Consider the following 26,972-nt stretch of genomic DNA (forward strand, 5'->3'; position numbering starts at 1 on the left):
TGTAGGCGTTATATGATGGTTTGACACTGTGCTGTGATGAAAGTTGGAAGGAAGGGAAACGGCTTTTTTTTCAATCCGTTTTTGGTTCTAGCGATCGCTACGAACATACGAATATACATGAGATGTATATGTAGGAGAGGGAGAGAGTGAGAGAGAAAGTAGATAGAAAGATACAAAGTAGGAGGAAAGGGATGAGCCAGGGATTGAACCCAGGACCTTCTGCATATGAATCAGAAGCGGTAGCCACTAGACCAATAAAGCTCGTCTCAGGTTTATGCATGTAATAATGGTTGGGAAAGTTTTGAGGGCAACTTTGAGTTTGAGTTCAACAGAAAACACCCCAATTACGAAAAGAACTAAGCTTCCGCATAGACTCAAACTTCCACTATGTGAAAGGTTCGTCATTCAGTAGCGTGGGCAAAATGGTCAGTTATAAATTCAATCGGCCACCCACGCCACCCCCATCAATTTCCACTAAAAAGATTTTTAGCATGAAAGTTACCAATCACTTTATTCATCTCCACCTTCCGGATCATTTGCTGTCTGTCGGCGAGTTGCTAACAGTTTTATAATGATAAATTCTCTGTTAATCTACTGAAAACAAGGCGTGAATACTTAATTGTTTCCAAGCCAGAGCAACGGAGCGTAATAATGCTAGCTACTAAGAAGGACTAGGAAGGTGAACCGGACGTTCCAACCGCAGCAGCTTTCATTCATTTAATTACCATCAAAGAAGAAAATTACTCTCCCGTCGACAGAAGCATAAGTGCACCTAGGTTGATAGCATTTGAAAGAGGTTTTTAATTAACCTGGACTTGCGTGGTAGACAGAGGAAGTAGAAATGGAAGAAAAAGATGGAACCATTGCTTGGCTACCTCTGGATGCCGCGGTGTAAATCTAAAAGCCGGAATTGTGCTTGACACAATTTGTAAACGATATGTCTGCAATTTTTTCATACGATAGCTTCATCGTGACCATTCTTGAGATTTTCTATAACGTCTTTTCAATTTATTTTTCTTGGTTATTGAACTTTTTTTTTGAAGATGTGGTTTAAATATACTAAACATTGAACAGGAAGAAAAACAGAATAGAAAAAAAAAATGTCAGCTTGACAACGATGACGACGCTAAAAGAAATATTACTACGATCAATTAGAGTTCATTGCCCGAAATCAGAAGCCACTCGAAACAGGAAATGGATTGGTAAATAACAATCACCAAGAAATTCTAAACTTTCTCTTGTTAGGATGGGCAGCCCATTCAATGCTATACCTCTTTTCTTCGCTAATAGCCAAACAAGCTAATGGCCATCATCGCCGGTCCCAGCGTCCTGCACAGAGCAATTGCGTACTCGGGTTCGAGTCACAATTGGGTTGAAAACTTTCCTAAGCAAAATCTCCCCGTTCGTTCACCTGCCATTTCAACTTTCGAATGTTTGAAAGCTGCCTCTGCTGCGTTGCGTTGTTGGGATGTAAAGCAATGAAAACGATGTGGAAAAGGACAAACAATCAGAAAGGAAACCTTTTCTCATGGTACAATCATATCAAGTTTCCACAGAATGGTTTCAGGCATTGGAATATTTCTTGGAAAATCTAGAGGTTACCGGTTGGAAAAAAGAAATGGAAAATTATTTCCCTTTACCTTTTTGGAGAAGATAAATTTTGGCATTGCATGCTGTTACCATGAGAGCACGTGCTGACTTTTACAAGTTATTGCCGAGTGTGGATTGTTAATACCGTAGTTTTGTTTATTATTGTTATATTTATGTCTTCGAAGGAGTTTGATCCCTTTTAGACGTCAGACGTTCTGCTGTATTTTCTTCTGAACCTTCAACGCATTCTTACATGTAATAATACAATTTGAAACGCGTGAAATTCTTATTCATATATTCGCATGAATTACAGTTCCTTTTGTTAAGTATTCGTTAAAAAATACTGGATCAGAAGACCCCTGCAAATCAATATGAATGGTTATCATAAGGAGTGTATCGGAAAGTAGTTGAAAATGTTCAGGATGCTCTATCTCAAGGCTGGGTTGGTCTTTTTATTTCGGTTTTTCTACGAAATCTTCAAAATATAGTTAAGTTTAGAACAGCTTGAAAAAATTTGAAAAATGTTTAGTATTATTCAAAATATGGTTAAATGATTACACCTCACAAAATAAAAATCTGCACAAAATGCAATTTTGTTAAGATTTTTCAACATTTCCTTAATTTGTAGCGAATAAAATTTGTGCGTTAAAAAATCTGGAAAATATTTATGCTTGTTAACAGTTATGTACACATAACATATCATTCAACACCGATTTACAAAATTCATATTTTCGATAGAAAAATCCCCAATATCTACAAAGTGGTCCACTCCAAAAAACGTTTATTTTGTGGTCAAACTTTGAAGTTCCGCTTTGAATACCTCAAAAGCTTATAAAATTCCATTCTTTGCTCTAACTTACTCGTCCATGAAATAAAAAACATATCCCATTTAAAAAAATGCGAATTTTTCATTTTATGTATTTTTTTATTTGCGTAAACATGATTTGGAGGAGCATAGAAAAAAGGGGTTCCTCAAAAATGGCCTTTTTTCGTTTTTAAGAATTACGCTAAAATGCAGTGGAGATTTTTCTTCAAAATAATAATTTGCCTATATCATAAGCATTCTAGAGAATTATATATTTGCACAAAAAAGTTAACAATTTTCGAACATTATCGAACTTTTTTCGCAATTTCATTTTTTTTAGAAGGTGTGCAAAGTTTTAAAAACATGTGTTCAGTAATCTAGGTTAAAAACCCAGTTAAATGAATATTTTTAGAAAATCATAAAAGCCATTTCTTTTTTCAAAGATTTATACAGTATCTCCAAAAATAAAATTACTTAAAAGTTGTATTAAACTATTTTTAAGGCTATTGTAAACATTTTCAACTACTTTACGATACACTCCTTAGTAAATGCGCGGGCCCTCATTGGAATTGACATACAGTTGTAGCAAAGAATAAGCATATCAAGAATGCCCACTTCGCTGATGCTCGGGGGGACACAATCGCAGCGCTATCTGCGGATGAAAGTTCAACCTTCATACGGTTGTGTGTGTTACTGATTGTATGCGGATACCAAAACATACGCATACCACCTTTTTTATGACAAATCACGAACACTGTTATGAAGAGCTTCTACCTCGATACGCTTAGAGAGCTCCACTTTTTCTGTCGTTTGACGTTTACATAGAAAAAGGCAAAATATGACATTCTTTCTATGTTTATTCTTTGGCTGTAGATAATGTTGAATATGTACAGCTATTTATCAAGACCATGCTAAAGGTGTTTTTGATTGATGAAAAAATGAAATAAAACCTAGGATATTTTTGGAAACAAAATTTCTTCATCGTGACATAAAATATTGTTGAGCCCATCACACAAAATATAATGGTCGCTTGGACAAGAAATCTCTCAGTTAATAGCTGTGGAAGTGCTCATAAAATAATGAAAACCGAGTTTTTTTTTCCAGTAGGCACGTCAAATCAAACAGAAAAAAAAGATAAATTGTTTTTACGCCATTCTGTATCTGAATACATCAAACTTTTTCCGTACATAGGGAATCGCGCCACTTGGGCGGTGGCTTCTATATTCGTCTGTTTTCCACTATAAATCAGTCAAATTTGAACCAATTGACACAACTTTTGGAATGTGCAGAGATAGGTGTAGTATCTACCCATGTACAACATTTCAAGTCGATTGGTTCAAAATTGACTGAGTTATAGTGGAAAACAGACGAATATAGAAGCCACCGCCCAAGTGGCGCGATACCCTAGTTCCATTCGCTATCTTTGTTCTGTTATTTCTTGAGCTTGAGCTTGAGCTTGATTGACCGCCCGCAGTTGCAACTCCAGTATCGCCAGATCAGCTACACTCACACAAAGAACCAATGAGATAGCTGCTTGGAACTAACAGGCATCTTCAGTGTGTGAGCGTTGGTGGTCTTGTATTTTTAGGCGACAATGGCGCCTGCTGCGTCAGGTTGCAGGTCAATGAGGAAGGGGAGGGAAGTGATGATTGCAATCCCTTGCCCCTCAGTCAACCAGTGATCGTATAAGATGTTGTATAAGATGTTAAAGTGGAGGCGATATGCGTACATTTTACATGCGCCTAAAAGGAGGCATGCACGTACATGGCCTCCACTTTATCATCTTATGCAACATCTTATACGATTACTGGTTGGCTGGGCCACATCAGGCCATTGAATCCTCTGCGCCTGCACAAGGTCATGCGGTGGGAAATGTTTATTTTTGGCGCATGGATCATGCATTGGTGCAAGGATGCCAGGCGTAAAGCGATAGATTGTGTGAAGATTACTGTGAAGCGCACAGTCCGCTTGGTTGCATAACTTGTAGGCGTTATGTGATAGATTTACACTGTGCTGTGATGAAAGTTGGAATGAAGGGAAACGGCTTTTTTTTTTCAATCTGTTTCTGGTTCTAGCGATCGCTACGAACATACGAATATATATGAGATGTATATGTAGGAGAGAGAGAGAGAGAGAGAGAGAGAGTGAGAGAGAAAGTAGATAGAAAGATACAAAGAAGGAGGAAACGGACGAGCCAGGGATTGAACCCAGGACCTTCTGCATATGAATCAGAAGCGGTAGCCACTAGACCACCAAGCTCGTCTTTATCTATGTTCTGTTATTTTACTATTCTACTTTGGTTAACCGAAATCGTCCATCGACCGAAATAGCTCATAAATTCAACAAAATGAAAGTGAATCACTCATACGACATGGTATACCCTCATACCAACCATTCTACTGATTGAAAGATTATTACCAGCTTTCAATTTGATTGACGTGTTTACAGCTGCAGAATGCATGAATAAAGAACCAGAAATCGAAAGTGTGAGCGTAAAAGTAAACATTTATGGAGGTAATCTGAAGCACACACATCACGAGTTTATGCAGGGCGGCTTTTCAGACAATGTCGGGAAAATAACGAACATGGCAACATAATAGTAGAACAAGCGCCGGAAACTTTTTCCAACCATAATGGAACGGCCAACTGGAGACCAATGGTGAAACAATCACTGGTGTCATAAAGCATCCTTCCATGGCGTCCGGTGATTATAGAGAGGCCCCATTTGTCAGACCGAATAGACTCATGTTCGGATGGGCAGAGCCATATAATGATTCGCCTATTCAATGTTCCCTCTCTACGAGGGGGTCAGCCATTGGTGACGACTTTGACGATAAGGATAGCAGAGTTGCAATCAGAGACGTGCAGAGAGAACTTTGCAAAATTCAGTCAAGGCATCATGGAATGTAAGCAATTTATTTATATTGAATTAATTGCTTATTTTATGACAACACATATACTAACACTATCCAGTAGCATTTAAACGCCTAATTATTATCGATATTTGAAGAGCTCAGTAGCCACCAGCTGACGAGCGACAACGGCCTACGACTTATTAATTCATATTTTCCAAGAAACATGGCCATTGTTAGTACCTTTTCCAACACAGCATTCCATTTCTTATATCTGGAGATCGTTTTCTTTTTCTTCTCCTTCTTCTTATTATTCTTATTCTTGGCGTAACGTTCCAACTGGAACAAAGTCTGCTTCTCAACTCGTGCGAAGGTCTCGCCTACAAGTATCCGGCGCAAGAAGTCCTTGGAGAGGAAGTTGGGATGCGGGCTCTAACCACTGACGTGACTCTTCAGTATTAAGCTAGATGAGATCACGGCCGTGGAAGAGCCAGTGCTGTCATAGTAAAATCAGAGCTGGTTACTCAACGACTCCAAATCTCAGCGCTCACTGTACTGGTAAGCCCTCATAAGAATGACTTTAATGTTACGGTTGCTAAAGAATTTTTCTAGGGAAACCACTCCGTGAATATTTTTTTTTCCAAATTATTTTGTAATTATCCCAGAAGGGGCGTTCTTGCAGGAATTGATTTAATGTGTTCAGTAAGAATATATCTGAAGAGTCCCCCGAGTATAATTTTAGATCGTTGCCCATCCCATGAACTTCTGAAGAGTTTTCTTCATGATAACCTTCAGGGACACCGTCAGCATTCTTCAAGAGGTTCTTCCCGGAATTCGAAGGGTTTCTCAAAAAAAAAAAAAAAATAAATCACAAAATATTCATCTTGAAACTGATCCACGAGTTTCTTCAGAAATTTCTCCTGGGGTTCTTCTAGGCATTCGTTAGGAAAATCCTTCAAGGACTGTTATGTAAGTTCGTACATGTGACCATTTGTTGATGTACTTCTTTAAACGTTTTTGTTGGATTTTTCCTTGTGATTTCTTCATGATTTTTTCTAGAAATTTCTCATGAAATTCTCCTAGGAATATCTGTCAAGGATTTCTCAACAAAGAAGTCTTTAAAAGATGCAATCCCAGGAAACTATTTCACGAAATTCCGAAGACTATTTCAGATATTCCTTCAGAAAATTTTTCAAGGGTTTCTTTTAGAAATTCAGACTTTGTTTCCAGGAAGTTTTTCAGGAACTATTCTATACATGCAGCAATTTTTTCAGGCATTCGGAAATTCCGTCAAGGATTGCTAAGAGTTTATTTCAGGGATTCATTCACATTTTTCTCTGGAGATGTCTCGAAAATTTCTCCGAAGATTATCTAAACAATTCCTGCATTGAGTGCTTCAGAATCTATTCCTGGGCACTTCCGTTAGAATTTTTCAAGAAATAATTGTATGAATACCTGCAGAAGGTTCTTCTTTCCTTCCAGGTCAGGTTTTCTTTCAAAGATCCTATAAAATGTTTATTTTCAGAATTTTGTGCACAAGTACTCAAAAAAATCCTCCAAGATTTTTATGTAATAATTTCTTTAGGAATTGTTAGAGAAATTCCTGTACGAATTCATCCAGAGATATCTCCCGGAGTTCTTTCAAGGATTCATTCAGAAAATCCTTCAAGGATCCCTGAGAAACTTATAGAAGGATTTATCCAAGAATTCCACCAATAAATTTGTCTATAATTTCTACGGGGATTTCAGCAGACATTTTTAAGGGATTCCTTTCAGAGTTCCTCCAGAAGTATCTCATGATTTTTTCTTTTAGGAATTAAGGAGGTATTTTAGGAAGTTTCTAGGTATATCCTAGACAGTCATCCAGGAACTCCTCCAGATAAGATCAAAAATGTATGTCCAGGCATCTCTACAGAAAATGTTCAAGTATTTCTTCTAGGCATCTTCAAAGATATCATATCAGGAGTTTTCTTACGAAGGGATCCCTTGAGACAATCATCCAGGGAATTCTGTCGAACTAGTATAAGAGATTCTTTCAAGAATTCTTCCAAATTTCAGGAGGAATATCTTAACCAATTTAAGCGAGACAGGACAAGCCTTGGCAGCAATGTTACGATAGACGGGGATACTTTCGAGGTGGTAGAAGAATTCGTCTACCTCGGTTCCTTGCTAACGGCTGACAATAACGACTGACAAATGTACCATGTACAAGACGTTAATAAGACCGGTGGTTCTCTACGGACACGAGACATGGACGATGGTCGAGGAGGACCTGCAAGCACTCGGAGTTTTCGAGCGACGGGTGCTAAGGACGATCTTCGGCGGCGTGCAGGAGAACGGTGTGTGGCGGAGAAGGATGAACCACGAGCTCGCTGCACTTTACGGCGAACCCAGCATCCAGAAAGTGGCCAAAGCCGGAAGGATACGATGGGCAGGGCATGTTGCAAGAATGCCGGACAACAACCCTGCAAAGTTGGTGTTTGCTAACCATCCGGTTGGTACAAGAAGGCGTGGAGCGCAGAGAGCACGATGGGCGGACCAGGTGGAGCGTGATCTGGCGAGTGTTGGGTGTGACCGACGTTGGAGAGCTGCAGCTGCAAATCGAGTATTATGGCGGCATATTGTTGATTCAGTATTATCATGAATTTGATGTTAACTAAATAAATGAATGAATCTTAGCCAATTTCTACACGAATCTTTGAAGGAATTACATGAGATATTTGTTGATAATTTTGTTGGCGGATCCATAGGAGCGAATAATAAAAACCTTTGTAAGAACCTCCAGGAATCCCTGGAGGGATTTTTCATGGAGCTCTTATAGGAGCTCTTTGAAGAATTTCCAAAGGAATCATTTTAGATGGATTTCCTCCATGAAAGAACTTTTGCAAAAATCCATCACTGAAATTTCTAAAGAAAAATCGACTAAGTTCCGAAGAAATTTTTGAGAGAATCCCTGATGGAATATTAGAAGGAAACCGAGCGGGAACTTTTAGAAGAATCCCGGAGAAAAGTTGGAAAGAAATTTTTTGAAGAAATTCTGAAGAAATCCCAGGAAGTACTCCTGAATGAGTCTCAAAAGTGATTTCTGAAGAAATTGGCAAATTCTTAAAGTAATCCCAGCAGGCATTTTTGAGGAACTTCGTGGGGCTATATCTTAATAAAAACTTCAGGGAAATCGTTAATGGAATTTCTAGAAAAGTTTATCGAGAACATAAAAAAAATACACTTCTTGTGAACTTGTACTGACTTTTCGTACCCTTCAAGTAGAATACTTGAATGAATTTCAATAAAAATCTTCGAATGAGTATGATCAGCATTGTACCTATTAATTCTGCCCTATTTTGCTTATCCTTTAACAGATACGCGTATTTCGACTACTACTTGTAAATTTCCTCAGTGTCAGTTAAACACTCACTGATAACCGACAATGAGGGGCAGACAATTAAACGTTCCATAATAAATTCCAAACCTTCCATATATAATTCGAAAAGTCCCAGTGAAGAAACAGGGGTGTAGGCAGTAATAAATAACAAAAGTTCTATAAATAAATAAATAAATGCATAGATAAATCAAAAGTTTTCATAAATAATTGATTTTTCAGTAATAAGACGTTGAAAATGCAATCAATAAGCCAACAATAAAGCTGTTTTTCCCACCAAAAAACTTCGAATTTTCCATAAATAAATCCGATTTTTCCATAATAAATTAGAAAATTCACAATAAAAAAATATCGAAAAAGCAATAAAAAACTGCTTTTGTAATTAAAAAAAAACTTTTAATTTATTTATGCATTTTTTTATTCGTTTCTGGAAATTATGTTATCTTACTCCCCTGTTTCTTCACTGGGACTTTTGGAATTATTCATAAAGAATGATCACTTTATCATGTGTCGTTAATATTTAAGCCGACAATGAGGAAGATTACCAGTGGTAGTCGAAATACGCGTATCTGTCAATCTGTCAAAGGATAAGCAAAATAGGGTGGAATTAAAATATACAACACTGATAACACTCATTCAAAGATTTTTATTGAAAGTCATCGATAAAATGCTTGGATGATTTTCTGAAAGTATTACTAGAGCTATCTGTGAACATATTCCTGAGAAAATTGTTGTAGGAATACTTGGAGAAAGCCTGAATAAGTTTTTGTTAAGATTTATAGAAAACAATCTTGAGATATTTCGAAAGAAATCCCTGTAGAGATTCTTATATAGGAATATTTCTGAATAAATTCCTTAAGGTTTCGGTGGACAAATACTAAGAATTATCTTTGCAGGAGATTCTTTTTTTTTCGGAAAACACATGGAGGAATATCTGTAAGAAGACCTGAAGGAATCTCTGCATGGACTTCTGCAGGATTCTAAGGATGAATCCCTGTAGAATTTTCTAGACATATTCAGATGGGAAATGTTGATGGAATCCTTAGAGCAGCGGTTTTCAAATCGTGCACCGTGGTGCACTTGGTGCACCGCGAAGCCTTGACAAGTGCACCGCAGCAGTTCCAAAATTCTACTTTCAATGCTATGAATGTCCACAGCATCAAACATCCATGTTTTTATTACACTCAAATTTTGATTCACTCAAAAAATAACGAAAGTACCACATTTTTCACGCAAAGTGCTTAACAAAAATAATGGCTTACAATTCAAAGTAGTTTTTTACCTTTAAATTATTCGTGAAAGCGTACTGGACGTTCTTGATGAGTAATAGTGATGTTTACAGGACAAACTTAATTTATTTTACTCGAAAAGCTACAAAAATACCATAATTTTCATACAAAACCGTCAATAAAACAAAATTTTAAGCCATAACATGTAGTTGTATGTCCTTAAATTTTCCGTTACAATGTACTGGACCTGTTTTTGATAAAATGTTGATGTTTACGTTACACTTATATTTTGTTTTATAAAAAAATGTAGGAAAATACCACAAGAAAGCGAATAAGCCAAAATTTAAGGTAATGATATGTAGTTATTCAACTTTGAATTTATCGTAGTAGTTTAGTGGATTTATTTGAACAACCCTAGTGAACTTTTTATTACCCTCATATTTTATTTCACTCGGAATACTAGGAAAATACCACATTTTTCACACAAAGTAGTCAACAAATAAAAATACAAGGCAGTGCATTCTGGTTTTGGAACTGGAAAATCTCGGAAAAAAGCTCTGGTAAGAAATATTTAGAAAATTCATGAAAGAACTCTGAAAATCTCTAATAGAAATCCCGGGAGAAACCAAGCGAAAACCAGCGAAGAAATTCAGGAGAAATAGCGGAAAACTCTTACCAACACCAGTAGTTTAAGTGTTAAACTCTGGAAAATTTTCTGGAGCAATCAATATGAGAATTGATGTAGGATTTTTTACAGGAATTCATAGAGCATTATTTGATAAATTTATGACCAGATCTCTCTGAAGCAATTTTTGCAAGACTTTCTAACCTAACCTATTGATAAATTTTTGAGAAATCTTAATTGTTCCCTGAAAGAAACTGTTTTAATCTCTAGAGAATAAATTCTGTATGAATTTTGGATAGATTTTTTGCAAGGGTCCATATCGTTACTTTCAGGCAAAACTATGAGTAATCCTTGACGATCGGAGGGAGTTTCTCTATTTCAAGAGCAGGTTACTCAGTGAGTAACTTGGAATAACCTCGATGGTGTGTAGATCGTTGTGCACATTAGGCGGTCTTCCGAGTCATGGAGCTACAAAAACCAAGACAAGAGACGAAGCGGAGGAAAAATGCCATAAGGAAGAAAGCCGTTCTAAACGTCCCAAGTATGCAATCTGTTTTGGGAAATCCGCGAACAACTATCACCCAACAGGAGGCCCAACGTAACCAGCCTCAGCATGTCAATCATAGTACAAGTAACGCAGCTAAACCTGAAGCACACTGACGCAGCAACTGCTACTAAATGGGGGACGGATGTTGCCATTAATCGGATCCATATCATCAACCATGCGAAAAAAGTAATTGGTTTGCAAACGAATCCAAAATGGCAACAATAAAGACGATGGGTTCAGAAGTTGGTGTTGGCATCTCACGAGAGCTTCCAGGTCATCAGGGTCTACTTCTGTAGCGGTTACGCGCCTCAACGATGGTTGACAGAGTACTTCACGGAGATGCTGGAGAGGCTTTCCACGGACCAGCACGAATCCATTTTAATCGATGTTTTTTAATCTACTTGATATTTTTGTATACTATTCCTTTTTATGTGAGAAACCATTTTTTCATATCAAAAGTTCATATTTTGTCTCGACTAACTTTCAATTAGAGCCTATGAAAAAATGGAACACAAGCAAATAAAAAATATAACACGGAAACGGCTTGTTCGATCGGAAAATTGTCTTAAGCAAAGTTGTTGAATAATATATTGCGGCTCTCAGAAAAATACACATTGAAAAATTTATTAAGTTTTTCTTCTGAAAAAACTGAATTTTGTTACTAAAAATCAAATATCTCAAAAAGCTATTTATTTACCGTCGTGTTTTTTTGTGAGAATAAAGTTCATTCTGTTAGCTATCATCTCTAAAATTTTTATAGTGGGAAAAAAATGTACAACATAACTTTTATGGCACTTTGATCATTTTTGGTTGCGTGTTTTTTTTAGAGTGCATGACGAATTTCCCGCAAACTAGATTTTGGGGTAGGCAGCACCCTCTCAGATTTCAATGGAATTGTGTAGGTATGAAGACTATGTACTTTAAAACAACGTTGCATACTTTGTTGTTGTTTTTTTTTTAATTTATCTACACTAATATTTGAAAAGGGCTTAAGTTTTTGACCATTTTTTATACCAATGTAACTCAAAAATAACATGACCTACCAAAAAGTGTGGTATGTGTGTCTTTAAGGAATTTGTGTGAACTTTCAAGTAAAAAATTGAAATATTGAAAAAACGATCACGCTAAAAAAAGTTAAAAAATGAATTGAAGTCAATTTGGAATACATGCCCATTTGCGAAATTAAATTAATCCTATTTCGGAGAACCAAACCCCACACCAACCGTTAAGAATAGAATTCAAAATGGATCAAAGTAATTAAATTGCTATTATCTGAATCCAACCCAACTTAAAATGTTTTTTTTGAGTCAAATCAATTTTTGGGTATTTTTACACGTGGATTTTCACATATTAATATTGAACATAGCTTTATTTGTTTCAATTATAAATCTATCCAATACAAAGAATATAATTTAGGATTCTCTTTTGAACCAGAACACCAGATCTGTTACACAGAAATTCAGAATATCAACCAGAAGTCGAATTTCAACTTAAAAGTTTCCTTATTCATAGGAGATTAAAATACCGTCAAGGCACCATTCACCGTGGATCTAAGAGGATTCGGGGCAAATAAGGTCTGTCATTTGACACCAGTCTAATAAACATTGTTGGTGCCGCTTTTAATTGCCTTCATTATAGGTTAAAATTAAAGCAATATCCACAGAAGTAGAAAATTTTTCACAAAATTTGGTGATATAGTACAATTAGTAAAGGGTAGTAGGGTCGCCTAATTCCGTGGTAGGTCACCATTCACCGTGGTAGTAGGGACCCATTCACCGTGTATGAGAAATTTTATTCTACTTTGTTTAAAAATGATCAATACAACCCAGCCAAGGGAATTTTGTTCGTTTAAATTCATTTCAAGTAATAACTTGCAAGATTTTATTAGAAAAACGATTGTTGAAATTTTCGATTTTTTTCTAGATATATGGGACAATATGGGGCACGGTGAATGGAGACCATTGATTTTTAGGGTACCCATTCACCGTGTCTTTTTGTTTCAATTAAAAAGTACGAGTAATCGTACTTTCTTGTTAAACTTACTTCGGTAATGCAAAATACATACCTAATATGTGAATTTAATTGCTTCTTGGTGGAATAAAAACGTTACTACATTTAGTTTATCGCTTAAATCATCTTAGCGCAGTTTTCGTTCTTTCACTATGAATGCAGTGAACGAGCAGAAACCCGCTTCATGTAAACACACTTTAGTGTCAAAATGATACTTTTAAATGTTTCTAATGAGCGTTTTGACATGGTAACAGTACATTAGTGTTGTATTGGTGAAATTGAAGGGAAATTGTCATATCATTCAATCATAATATGGAAATAATGAAAAAATATTCGATGGCACACGGTGAATGGCGCCTTGACGGTAAATGCTTTGCATTAGATAGACTTGTGAATCAAACATACGGAGCTATGTTTAATTTAATATATGAAAATATCTGTATAAAACGCCCTGGATAAAAACATTTTTTTTCTACCGGAGAGAAACACGCAAAATGATGACATGAAGTATTTGTTGTAAGGAACCGTCGATTAAAGATGTAGCATTTTAGGGGAAGTTTATGATATTGCTAGGAGCCTTCTATTAGGTATGGGAGAATATACTTTAAGAGGGGAGGAGCTGTCAAAAATTTTTCACTTATGCTACCGTGATTTCGAATGCAGCGATATGGTCAAACTCAAACATTACAGAATCCTTGAAAAAGGTCCAATAAGGACCGAAACGTCGAGTTAAGAAAACATATAGTTGTTTTTGTTTGACCAAATTAGACTGAAATGTTAATTAAAGATATCATCCAACGTACAGTCGATCACCCAAAGAAAGTCAAATTCAAAGCAATAAAACAAGTACGACCACGATTCTCATCAGTCAACGAGTTTGAAACTTTTACTACAAATCCTTTTATTGCAATAGGTAAATATCATTTAAAATAAAAAATCAATAATTTTGCTTTCGGGATGAAATTGATCAGTAAATGAAATACCTTTGCCTGTGTCAAAAATATGTTTTCCACCTGAATTAACCAGCCCAGTATGCGAAATGCTACGCAAAACTTTTACGAGTTTTCTCAATTTTTTAAATTGAGTAAATTTTATGAAAACGCCTTAAAGTATGCACTTTTCATACTGAAAAAGTGATTACTTCCGGAAAAGTGCAATTTTATGTATAAATTCGAATATTTATAAAATTTTTGATGATGAAATCGTGTTTAGCAAATACTTGGCAGCTAAAAGCATCCATTCGAATATTCATTACATGTGCGATACAGCCACGGTAACAAAAGTTAGAAAGGGTGCCAAACACGCAATTACGGAAAATATTTAATTTAATACAGAAATATGTGACTAATTGACTGTAAAACATGTAACTCATTATTCAATAATCCTTTAGCCAGATGATGGTCAATTTATACAAATTGTTTTAAGTTTAAAGTAATATTTTTAACAAATGAAAATGACCCTCACGTCGATCATTTTCACCCCACTGATCAATTTCATCCGAAATCACGGTAGCTCAAAAATGCTTTTCTTCAAAAATGCCCATCTTGCGATATATGGCAAAATTTTCAATAATTACAAAAATGTCATGTTTTGCAAATTGAAATAATTTTTCTTATTTGCATTTTTTTGACTTTTAAAACTTATTGACATTTTTCAATGTTATAAAAGTTCACATGATTATCTAAAAGTCACCCATACATAACTTTTTTGTAGGTAATGTCACAGTAATGTGACAGTTTTGCCAAACCCCTACGGCGAGTTTGCGTAAATTCGTCATACACTCTAAAAAACACACAACCGAAAATGTTCAAAGTGCCATAACTTTTTTGTACATTTTTTTACCATTATAAAATTTCTACAGATGGTAGCTAACAGAATGAACTTTATTCTCACAAAATGTCACGAAAGTGAAAAAATAGCTTTTTGAGATATTTAATTTTTAGTAACAAAATTCAGTTTTTTCGAAAGAAAAACTAAATAAATTTTTCAATGTGTATTTTTCTGAGAGCCACCATTTATTAATCTACAACTTTGCCGAAGACAATTTTCCGATCAAACAAGCAGTTTCAGAGATATGAGTTTTCATTCGCATGTGTTCCATTTTTTCATAGGCCCTATTTGAAAGTTAGTCGAGACTCCATAAAAAGTTTTAATATGAAAAAATGGTTATTTATATTGATTAGAACAGCTGTGCAAAATTATATGCAAATCAAAAATGCAAAATTAAAAAAAGTGGATTTTTTTCGTGCTGCTTCGTGGAAAGCCTCTGGACTGCATGACGGCCAAGTTGGCAGATCATAGCCTGGTGGTAATAGCAAGTGAGTTCAATACCTGGGCTGAGAAATGAAGAAGCCGTTCGCGAACCGGCATGCCACCGTGCCTAGAAAAATCCAACCTAGAAATGGGCGACCCCCGACGCATTGTTATACACACTCAAGTAATTGCACCGTGCTTATCTACGGAATAGGTGATGGATGCAGCGAGCACGTACTGGTGGGGAGCGGGATGAACGACGATTGTCAATGTTGCGGAGATAAGTCTTTGGGGGTCTGTACCAGAGCACAGGCCAGACTCGATTATCAGGAGTCGGGTCCGTATGTTTTGCAAACATATATCTGGGGAACGAAGAACTAGGGGAAATTGCCTATTCTCGGCCGTTTTGTTCTCTTCGTCTTTGGGGGTTTTTTGAAACCTATTGAACTCAGAGTTGGTCTCAAATCCTTCCCAACTATGCTGAATTATATAGCCAAGTTTCAGGCATTTTGGCTGACAAAAACCCCTCATGACGAAGAGAACAAACCTGCCGAAAATACCCATTGTCACCCTATATAAAGCTGAAATTTTGACATTTTGTAAATTCAACTTTGATAATTGATCAAAATTTTAGCATCTTACAGCATTCCGTTTGCGAGATATTATTTTGGGAATCGAGTCCGACCTGTATCAGAATGCCAATATGAACAAGTGTGATGGTTCTTGTTGAGAGGTGCTAGAGAGGATTATCAAATGACATTTCTCGCGTCATGGCCTGAGTACATGGGTTCATATCATAGAGTCGCTGGAGAGTACCGCTAGCAAAATCAATTTAGCGTAGGTAAGGCTCCAGGTCCTGGCGAAGTTGAAGAAGACCCCTACTAGGTCAGTCTCTGTCTCTACCTGCAATGATGTATCTTATCTTTGTCGAGTCAAACACCAAGCCTACCCTTGCTGTCTCTCAGCTTTTTCTCCTCTGTTCTAAGATCAATGCTGACGAAACCAATGTCGTTCAACATTTCGTCGTTGAACATTAAATTAGAAAGTACATTATTCCGCTTAAATCCATTCAGGCTCGCAAAAGAAGTTCTAACACTCGATCTAGATCCATCCAACGTTGCGCGTTTTAGCCTAATTCGTTTAGTCGGAAAACCATGGTCGGACAACATCGTCCTAATTCCCAATCGTCCCAATCAATCGTGGTTCCAATGAAGAGTTGACGAATTTGTGAGTTGTATTACCGACATTTATCTAATATCATCGGCAGTGTGAACATATCATGTTGTTTCATGGAGCGGACCTGGTGTGATGGTTAGAACACTTGACCATCACGCCGAGGACCTGGGATCGAATCCCACTCCCGACAAACTCGCAAAATGTGAGTTCTTCCTTCGGAAGGGAAGTAAAGCGTGGGTCCCGAGATGAACTAGCCTAGGGCTAAAAATCTCGTTAATACAGATAAAAAAAAAAATGTTTCATGAACCGGTTGAATCCCTTTTAAAAGTAGGGGTTGGAGCAGCTTCATGTTCGACATTAGTAGAAAGACACCTGCTACGGAAACCATATTTTTGGTAAAACTATCGGTTGAGAACAAAAACAATTTTGATCAAAACATACTCGGAAATTGCTGAACAACACCTCCGAATTTTTAATGTATCATTACTGCACCAAATGAAAAAATAAAACGGTTCCTCTGCATCTCAAACAACCAGCTACGACTCTGTCACAAATGTGCTTATTGAGCTTGCTTTGTCATGTAACGAAAGTGTACCTCTACACACCGCGCTATATGTAGATACTCACTTTGGCTGCAATTGCCTCGGCACCTTGCAGAACCGCTTCCGCTACGATGTTGCACAGGTCATTGTAAATTTCCTCTAGTTCCTGCATCAGCTGGGGTAGGGTCTCGTAGTGGTACGCCTCCAGCATGGCGTTGGTGGCATGGAGCTGCTGTACGTATGCATTGTGGGAGTCGATGTACTGCGTCAACGTGAGCTGCGTTGGATTCTGACGGTGAGCAATGTAGCACTGCTTGTAATCGATTCGGCACTTTGATAATTTTTCTTCAGTCTTCAAAATGATTGTATCAAATGATTCCCTATGGGTGAATACTTTTCTACTTTGGACCTTCCGGTAGAATGAACGCTCCAACAGAGGTCGGGAAACCTAGAAGGCAAAAATGTAGAGAAATCAAAAACAACGAAATGAGATTAGTTTGGCTTGAAGTTCTAGCAACCTTTTCAAGAGGATAAAGTGGTTAAACGTATATGTGAATATAATGTTACATTTTAAATGAAAGCAAGGCTCGTTTATGCAGAACAATTTACAATTTAATTATAAATGTATTTCCAAAGAGAAGCTTCTTGGCGTAACATCTCAACTGGGACAGACACGCAAATAACTATATTGTACAACAAAGGAAATAAGAGAGGTTTCCATTAGGAAAAATTCCTATATCACCCGGGAATCGAACCAGCCTCCCTCAGCATGATCTTGATGAACATCCGTGTGCTTGCTTACCGCTTGAGTTATAGTCATTAGGATCGCATACAGAAACGACAACCACCAATACTTTCACTGTTGTCTTCAGTAAACCGCATTTATAAATTTTACCACCTACTCCCCTCTTCAAACATAGACATAAATAAACAGAGACATCTCGAACTCGTAACTTGAAGATAAACTTAGCTTTGTCCAACTGTGACGGGTGTGTGAGCTTTTGATTGAATTTGATGTGGCAGGCTATAAAGTTCCATCAAGCTGGTGGAAAAATCCTTCGGTGGAACGGATAAAGAATGGCGACATCGTAGGTGTACATTAAGCACATCAATCATTTTATGTGTCAAGATAGCAAAACGAAGAGACAAATTGAAAAAGCAAGCGGTGACGATAAATCTTGCTCCTGGGCGGATGGATGGCTGGGAAAATCACCTTGTGACATGATAATGTACAGCAACTCTATCATCGTGTTAACGTTGGCGATGACAATTTGACGCTGATTCCAATTTCCATGGAAATAACTTGTGAAAGATTGAGGTCACCAAAACATCTCTAAAACCATGCCAAATAGTTTTATTCGTTTCTCTGCTTCATCGTTCTCCAAATTTAGCTCTGTTGTCACTCAATTTTTGTCTAATAAATAAAGCACACCTGCAAACAGGGTCGCGAAACGAAGTTCGTAATATACTCTACTCAAGCTCTACATATTTTATTGCCAAGTTCTCACCAGTGCATTCCAAAGATATAAACTAAATTATATTTCGGAAAAATCATTAATTTATTACCTCAGTGTAGTAAAAGCACCAGAGATATATGAGGGATCGGGACTAATGCGGAACGTTGATTTTAAAAGCAGAAGTTGTGGAGAGGAGATCTGCGAGAATCTGTGAGAACATGTAGGTTCTGCTCAAAGATGACCTGCAAGATGGTTTGTCCAATGAAGATCGCCGAAGCACAATGGATAATATATCAAATGGAAACATGTGTGAGATATATGTCATAACTGGAAGTGAACATGGTAAAGGCTGGGCATAAGTACATATCTAATGAATATTATTAGCCTTTTCCCAGCAGCTCAAACGCGAGTACGGCTCTTGCCCAAGCATCAACGTCAAAATCTTCATAGGAGGTCTAAGCAAAACCCAACCTAGCATATAACAAAAAGACAGGGAACCCGTCACCCTCAGCTGGTAATGTTTAATACCCACGTCTTTACAGCTGTGGCTAAATGAGTCCTATCGATTTCGCCACCTCCAAAAAACGTAGCACTCTTATTTAATATAGCCTCTTTTATGATTACACCTGGAGATCACCACAGCAAACGGAATCGCAAATTGACCACGTTCTGATTGATGGGCGGCACTTCCCTAAGATTAGGTACCAACGTCATGACCTATCGTGACACAAACATCAATTCTGACCACCAGGAAGTCAATGGTCAAGCTGCGCCGAAAACTCTGCTTCATTAACAATGTACGGTATCGGCGATGGCTAAGGTACAACCTATAGCGACTGTTGATTGACATCCACATGTCGCCAACTGCGGTCGCCCAGAATCTCGAGACATCGTTGTCGTGCTAGAATGAGCTCGTTATTGCCCATCTAGAGAGCGGTTGGAGTACAGTAAAAGTAGACATTAACAACATATCCAGGAATAGCAATGGGTATGTAGAACGGAGTCGACGGAACAAATGGTTCGTGACAATACCGGGTTTGGAGAAGAAGAACGCAGGGTGGGTTTCATGATGCGGCAATGCTGCAGCATGGATTCCAGCAGAACGTGGAAGGAAAAAAAAGAAGCGCCCATTTCTGAAGATAACAGGCCGAATAGAAGAAGCAGAAAGCTAGAGAATGAAACTGCTGTGCTATTCTTAGGCATCAAGGAAGTTCTACCAGAAGCTCAACGCATCTCGCAACGGCTTTGTGCCTTGATCTAAAGGTTGGAAACATTTTTACGGACGCATGTGAAATGATAAAAGAGACACTCTGATTAGCAGCACGCCGTATAAAATGTAAGCACAGGAGATCAAGGCAATGAAGAAAATGACTACATCATTATAGAAGAGAATGGAAATGATCGAATTCTCACGCTGAGTCACGCTCAGTCAGGATGCTTTTCACCAACTCAAATCAACGAAGCAGTTGGTAAAGATGGAATTTCAGTTGGTCTCATCAAAATTGGTCTCTACAGCAATTGATAAACTGGATCTGCGGGGAAAACGAATAGTTACCGGAAGACTTGAAAACAGGGGAAATCGCCAAAAATTGGTAAGAGAAAAATGACCATTCCTTTGAGATATTATTTTTTAAGAAGTTTTTCCGAGAATACATTACAAGTCCCATGAAAATTTCTCAAAACTATTTTCCTAGAAATCAGAAGTTTTATTGAGCATGGTTTCAGACATTCTTTCAAAGATGATTCTACGAAGTGCCTCGAGTTTGAAACATTTATTCCTTCGTCGAAGCAATTCTCGAATTTACAGGGGAGGAAGAATGCGTGAACATACCGTACCAAACGCACCAGATGCAATGTATGTAATATAATAAGGTTGAAATATATTCCCGAGTAGAAAAGTATAACAACTGAATAACATATCAAGGTTTTAATCCTAAATACCAGTATACCTCGATATGCCGTTCGTTAGGTGGACATAAGAGGCAAAATAACAAAAACGAATATCATAATTTTGTATAAATAACACCCCGTAAATAACAAGTCATGTTATTTCAATAATGAATGTATACCTAAAATTGTAAGTGCTATAGTTGTTATGCAGTAGGTATACAATAAAGTAAAATACCATTTCGTGCTATTGAGCTGTACATTCGTTCGATACAACTTTGACGTGTAGACTGTTCCAGAAATTATAAGCACGGTTTTGCAGCCCAGCCATTTAGGACTGAATGCAAGAATCAACTTCACCCAAGTAGCACAACTTGTTATAATAATGTAAATAATACATGATCCATACAAACCCCAATGTTTTGTTCCAAATATAGGAAACGTATTTTCGTACACTTATATCACTTAAAAAGCGCAAAAAATGGCGGCTTATAAAACATCTTCGATGTTACCAAAGATGTTTTTCAATGCATTCTTATAACATAAAACTAGTATTGATTACTTGCAGAGAAATCATAATTTACCAAACTTACGCTGTGTAAATAAATATGTCACCTATTATGGTGCTATTTGGGCATGGTTCAAAATAAATATCAACCCACTAATTTGATTTGTTATTTACCATCTGGATGTTTGATTACTATGAACTAATTTCATATGCCATTCAAAATTTATGGTGAAATAAACACATTCACTCTTCATTAGTGCATGCGCTTTCCATCGGGTAGGAAACAAGAAGAAAGGTTTTTGCCATTTCTCTGGATTGCTTGAGAATTTGGAACAAATTTTCAGGGATGCAACATGGTTGCTTCCTGACACAGTACCGTCGGGAAGTTTTGGAATGTCATTTTCATTTATGTTGTATAAATGATGTACTTATAGAATGTAGAATTTTTTATCAATTATTGATAGGAAAATTATATTATTTCAATCAATGTTTAATTGTCACAGATAAATAATTATTGGAAGAAAAAAATGTAGATAAATCAACAGTTGAAGTCTCAGTGTGAAACTTTTTAACGGGCACTGTAATTCATCTATCCATCGTTCAAATTACATCTTATGGACATCTAAAAAACATGTTTCTCGAATACTTTCAAAAATACATTGAAAAAACATCATTGCAACGTATTTTAAACAACCATTTGCATATAGTATACATGGATGAGATCGTAGTTTTGGATACCTATTTTGAACATTAGTATAACAATAACAAACTCAGTGTTCAATTTGCAAAGCCAGTATCAGTAAATTGATTATTAATATTTTGTAGGATTATTTTAGTAGTTTTTCAGTGAGATTGAGCCGCCAGCAAGTATCTGAAGTGATTATCAGGTTATAGTAGAACTGACATTGTGGTGAAGTAAAAAGTGGTGGCTTTCTTCTTCGTCTAGAGTGGTTTCCACAGTCGCCAATCGTTGTAAACAGTGTTTCAATACCTCTGTTTACCTGTTGAGTAAATGGCAAAGCTAACAAATGTGAATGTTGCATGTTATTATACTATAATTTCTGGGTATTTTTTGTGTAAAAGATATTTAATGATCAGTGACGTTCAAGAAGAGCCTGTGAAGTGATAAACAAATTACGTAATTAATACTTGAAGATAACGTTTTAGTAACACATTTGGGAGCAAAGCTTCTAACTATGTGCTGCTAATGTTTTACAAATCATCTTTAATTGAAGCAGATGTTGATAAAAAATCTTGTGTTATCAACGTTAAATTTACGTCATTCTTACTTGTGATGAGGTTGATTAGACTGTGTACAAACTTGTTTTTGCCAAACATAAATAAAACACGATTTCAACACAAGATGTATTCAAATACGATTATAGTACTGTACTATAACAACTTTCTCCAACATTTTTTTCAAAGATGTTTTCTGTGTTACTTGGGCATTTTCTCACATATCCTGCTCCAATACATTAACAACTTATATCGGCTATCAAAAATTACATTTGACTTGTGGTTTGTAAGTTGCAGAGTATTCCTTAATGGTACCTCAAAAACGTTTAACAATTTTTCTTCTTTGTAAAAATTTACACTAGAAAAACATTGAAAAAATACATTCATGACAGTGAGTACACATGTCTATCGGACAATCATTGGTTTTAGTTCAAATATAGTTTTTTGGACCTGAAACTTCCACTCCAATTCAAAAATCGATGTTTCTGAAAACCTATTTTGTAATGAACATTATAGATATAAGAACACATTTTAATGTATAAACTTGTTACATATGTCGAATAATATACTTTTAATAAAAACATAAAAATATAAACGTAGTTGTTTGTTATGAAAATTATTGTTTTCTCGCTGTGCGTAGGTGTGCTTATAATTTATGGAACGGTCTATAGAACCAGAGCTTGGTTTTCAGTTATTTCACCAGTAAATTTACAAATACCGCATCAATACCATACTCTGCACTAATACTTCTAAACAGAGCGTTCATGATTAACAAAAAATTTAATCATGATTAATCATTGATGATTAAAATTCCAATTTTGTTGATTATTGATTATGATTAATGATTAATATGACTTTTAGGATGATTAAAGATTATGATTAATGATTAAAATTGGTTTTATCTGTGATTATTGATTATGATTAATGATTAAAAATGGCTCATTGATTAAAAATCATGATTAATCATGATTAATCAATCACAAAAAAACTGGAAGTGATTAAAATATATTTATTGTTTAACATGTTTTTGAAGTTTCAAAAGTAAAAGTCAACTCTGTTCAGTAGATTTTTGAAAAAATAATCATAAATTATATTATTTAGAACAGCATTTGAATCAATTTAAATTGGATAATATATTTTATATGATGAATTATTTTTGGTGATGAATGATTAATGATTGATTAATATTTTTTCTTATGATTATGATTACTGATTAATGATTAGATTGCAAAAACAGTTTGATTAAGATTAATGATTAATGATTAAATGAGATTTTTTTTTTGTGATTATGATTAATGATTTTGATTAATCTTAATCATTAATCATTAATCATGATTAAATTTATGATTAATCATTAACGCTCTGCTTCTAAATGTTATTGTGATGTTCTTCTATCATTTCGTTGAACAATAAAGCAATAACCATTCTAGGCCTTATGCTACTGGATCCTTTTCGTTTCGCATGGTATTTGTTAGGTATTTCATTCTGCTCGGGTTAAAAAGTACAATGGACGTTGTACAATATATATTGGAGAGGTCTCACCCATTTGCTTTGCAGTTCGAAGTGAAGATTCCGTTGATTACTGTTAAGTTACAGATATGCTTCTTTGATGTTGGTTTTCGTTAACGATTCAATCACGCCAACAGGTCTTGTAGAATTGAACACACTGCACTCGAAAACTCTTTATCACACTTATCTCGTATTTATTTTCAAGAAAAAAAAACAAACTAAAACTCCTTTCTCCTATTCCGCAATGCACACGATACACGCGATATACAGCTCAGGTACTTTCCTACGATACCTTTACGGAACAGAAGAATATATGAACAAACGTTTCGCCATCGGGGAATTTTTGGCGTTGTCCAAAACGAATTTTACGAGAAATTTTGACATTTTTCGAACTGTGCGAGAACAAACATTGTCAGGTTGTGTAAAAATCCTCTGTTAAACCTGTGGTTATATGTTACACCTTCCGTAGCACTAAACAAATTCACTAAATCACTATGAATTTCTTCTAATTATTGTTTGTAAAAAGCAAAAATTTTCTTTCAGGATACATTCAAACAATTTCTTTTCAGAATTCTTACAGATATTCCGTTGCTTTCAGATATTGTTTGGGAAATACTGCCAGAAATACTCCAGAAATTTTAATAAAATGCACAGAAAATTCTTTCGAAAACTACCCCTGGTTTTCATTTAGAGAAATACGTAATGAATTCTTATAGAAAACCCCTCAATTTTTTTTTTCAAATGCTCATCGGCAAGCATACCCAGATTTCAACGATATTTTAGTAGAAATTCCCTCAAAAATTCTTTCTAAAGTTCCATGGAAAGCTCTTCCATAAGTTTATTAATAAATTCTTCAAAAAGTATTTTCAGAAATTCTCCGGAAATTGTTTAATGATGTTTCTTAAAAATTCTTCCAAAAGTTTCCAGGAAAATGCTTTCGGATGTTCCAGTGCGATTTCATTCATCCGAGAATCAATCAAGATCTTCCTCCAGATTTTACAGAAATTCTGCAAATTTTTTCACCAGTTTTCCGAAAAGTCTTCCACAAGTTCTTTCGGGAATTCATTCAAATATTCTTCAGGGAATTCCTCAACAAGTTCTTCCATGTTGCAAGAAAAATTCTGCGAGATGTTTCATGGAAAATTCTTCTAATAGTGGTTTCTAGCGGTTGTTTCAGTAATTCTTTAGAGCGTTGCGTCAGCAATTATTACAGAAGTTGTTCTGGTGTATCATTCAGATTAGGGTCAATGGAAATTCGCGGAAGCCGTGAAATCCGCAAAACTGGGCAATTGTTGCGAAATTGGGTTCTTTAGAGGTATCCCGTTTATTTCATAATCTGATTCTCCGCCCAAAAATTAGTCAAAATCCAAAATATCATAATTTTTGGAGTCCGGGAACCATTTTTAAAATTCATTTGAAGTTTGTATGGGGAAATTTTTTTGTTCGGGTCGAACTGTCACTTTATCGATTCAACTGCCTTTCTATCCACAAAAATTAAAACTGTTTTGTTTATTTAACCATCAAAACAAAGGTATTGGAATCCAATAAAATCACGTTACACTCAGAAAAATGAGCTCTTTCGATTAGGCTATAGAAAATAGCAATATTTTATTCACTAAACAACCAAATTCAAGAAATTCCGCAAAATCTGACAAATTTTAGAAAACGACCTCAAAATTCCACCAATTTTTAATTTTTAAGCATAAATTAGCTGCTTATTTTTAGTACTATAAAGTAATTTACAATTCCGAATCCAGCAAAATAAAATACTTCTTTTCTGATATTTTATCCAATTTGTTACTCTTTTTTGTAAATTTATGGTCACGCCTCGCAAATTCCAAGGGAATTATTCATTATGCATGCAAAATTGGTGTTTTTCAGCGATTTGATCAAAAATATGGTGCCGCAAAATCAATGTGAAATTCGTAATGTTGGCCCGCGAAATTTAGGAAATTTTCCGGGAATTTACATTGTCCCTAGTTCAGATGTTCCAACGGGAGTTGTTTCTTCCCAAACTCTTCCCGATGTTGCTCCTGCAAGTCATATGGGTTCCGGGTCATTTGATTTAATGCCGTTTGGCCGAACGCCATATGGCCGAAAGGGTCATTAGACCGAAGGCTGTTTGACCGAAAATGAATTTTGAGCTCAAATGATAATGCCACTGTTTCCCACATCAGTATTACTCGAAAGAACATCCTATGTTTGAAGAAGCATAATGGCAGTTTCAGTGCCGGATCTCTGAATGGTAAAACTAGGAAGAATTGTCTATGATTGATAGAAGGAAATATTTCTGATGATCATATTGGCAGCTAGTGTGTCAAAAGGCTCTTCCAAATTCCTCTGATTTTTATTCGGCCAAACGGCATTCGGCCAAATAACCGTACACCAGACACATGCAAGTTCCTCCGGAAGGATTCCAGGATTTTTTTCAGAAGGTCCCTTAGCAACTTTCCCGGAAGTTAGTTATAACCCGGACTCCACTCGGCAAATCCATATTCTTCTAAAAATATACGTTTTTCCAAGATCCCTAGCTTTTTTGGGATATACCCAAAGTTTTGTTATGTAAATAACAGAAAAAACATCTCCAGCTTACTCCAGAACTTTCCATATTTCTCTTAGACTTCTAGTTTGCTCAAAATTACATACATAAGATTCATCCTAAAGATGCAGATATTTGACACAGTTGTTTTAAACGCTAATATGGATCGAAATAGGTTTGTTCTTCTTCTTCTTTATGGCTCGATGTCCCCACTTGGCCTACCTCGCTTCAACTTAGTATTCTTTGAGCACTCCACAGTTATTAATTGAAAGGCTTTCTTTGTTTGCCAGTGCATGAATTTGTATATTGTGAGGCAAGTACAATGATACATTATGCCCAGGGAGTCGAGAAAATTTTCCCAACCGGAACGGGAATCGAACCCGCCGTCTCTGGATTGGCGATCCATAGCCTTAACCACTAGGCTAAGTGGAGATCCTTGAGGTTTGTTCTGGGTTGGTAAAATACAATTTGAATAATTTCACACAACGTTGACCCAGGTTTATGATAAAAGATGTGCATACACGTATTTTTGCTAATCGATTTGTGATATGTATGAAATTAACAGAACCAAAAACTAGATGTGGACAGATAAGTATGCATATTAGAATATCAAAGTGAAGAGTAAAATTGAAGCTATTACATCGAGCGACTGAAAGATACTGAATCTTCGAATTGAATTAGTTGTAAGGTAGAAATGAGATTTTCTGAACCATCCTGAAATGCACGTTAGAAGCGTGCACCTTCCTGCTGGAAATGACTTGTGATTACATTACACAAGTGCACTCAAGGTACATAAAGCATTGATTGAACATGCCACGTTGTCACCAT

The 26,972-nt window shown here is 36.2% G+C and overlaps 1 protein-coding gene across 3 annotated transcripts in view; it reads right to left on the reverse strand.

Moving 5' to 3' along the window:
- LOC109418473 (uncharacterized) overlaps positions 1 to 26,972 on the reverse strand; it is a 226,445-nt gene that overhangs the window by 81,118 nt on the left and 118,355 nt on the right. For all 3 annotated transcript variants that reach the window (XM_029872999.2, XM_062851987.1, XM_062851986.1), the window contains exon 7: positions 17,094 to 17,456. In XM_029872999.2, coding sequence (XP_029728859.2) covers positions 17,094 to 17,456 — 363 coding nt within the window. The remainder of the gene's footprint in view (positions 1 to 17,093; positions 17,457 to 26,972) is intronic.

The sequence above is a fragment of the Aedes albopictus genome, chromosome 2 (genome assembly GCF_035046485.1).
Source record: "Aedes albopictus strain Foshan chromosome 2, AalbF5, whole genome shotgun sequence".
Classification (NCBI taxonomy): Eukaryota; Metazoa; Arthropoda; class Insecta; order Diptera; family Culicidae; genus Aedes; species Aedes albopictus.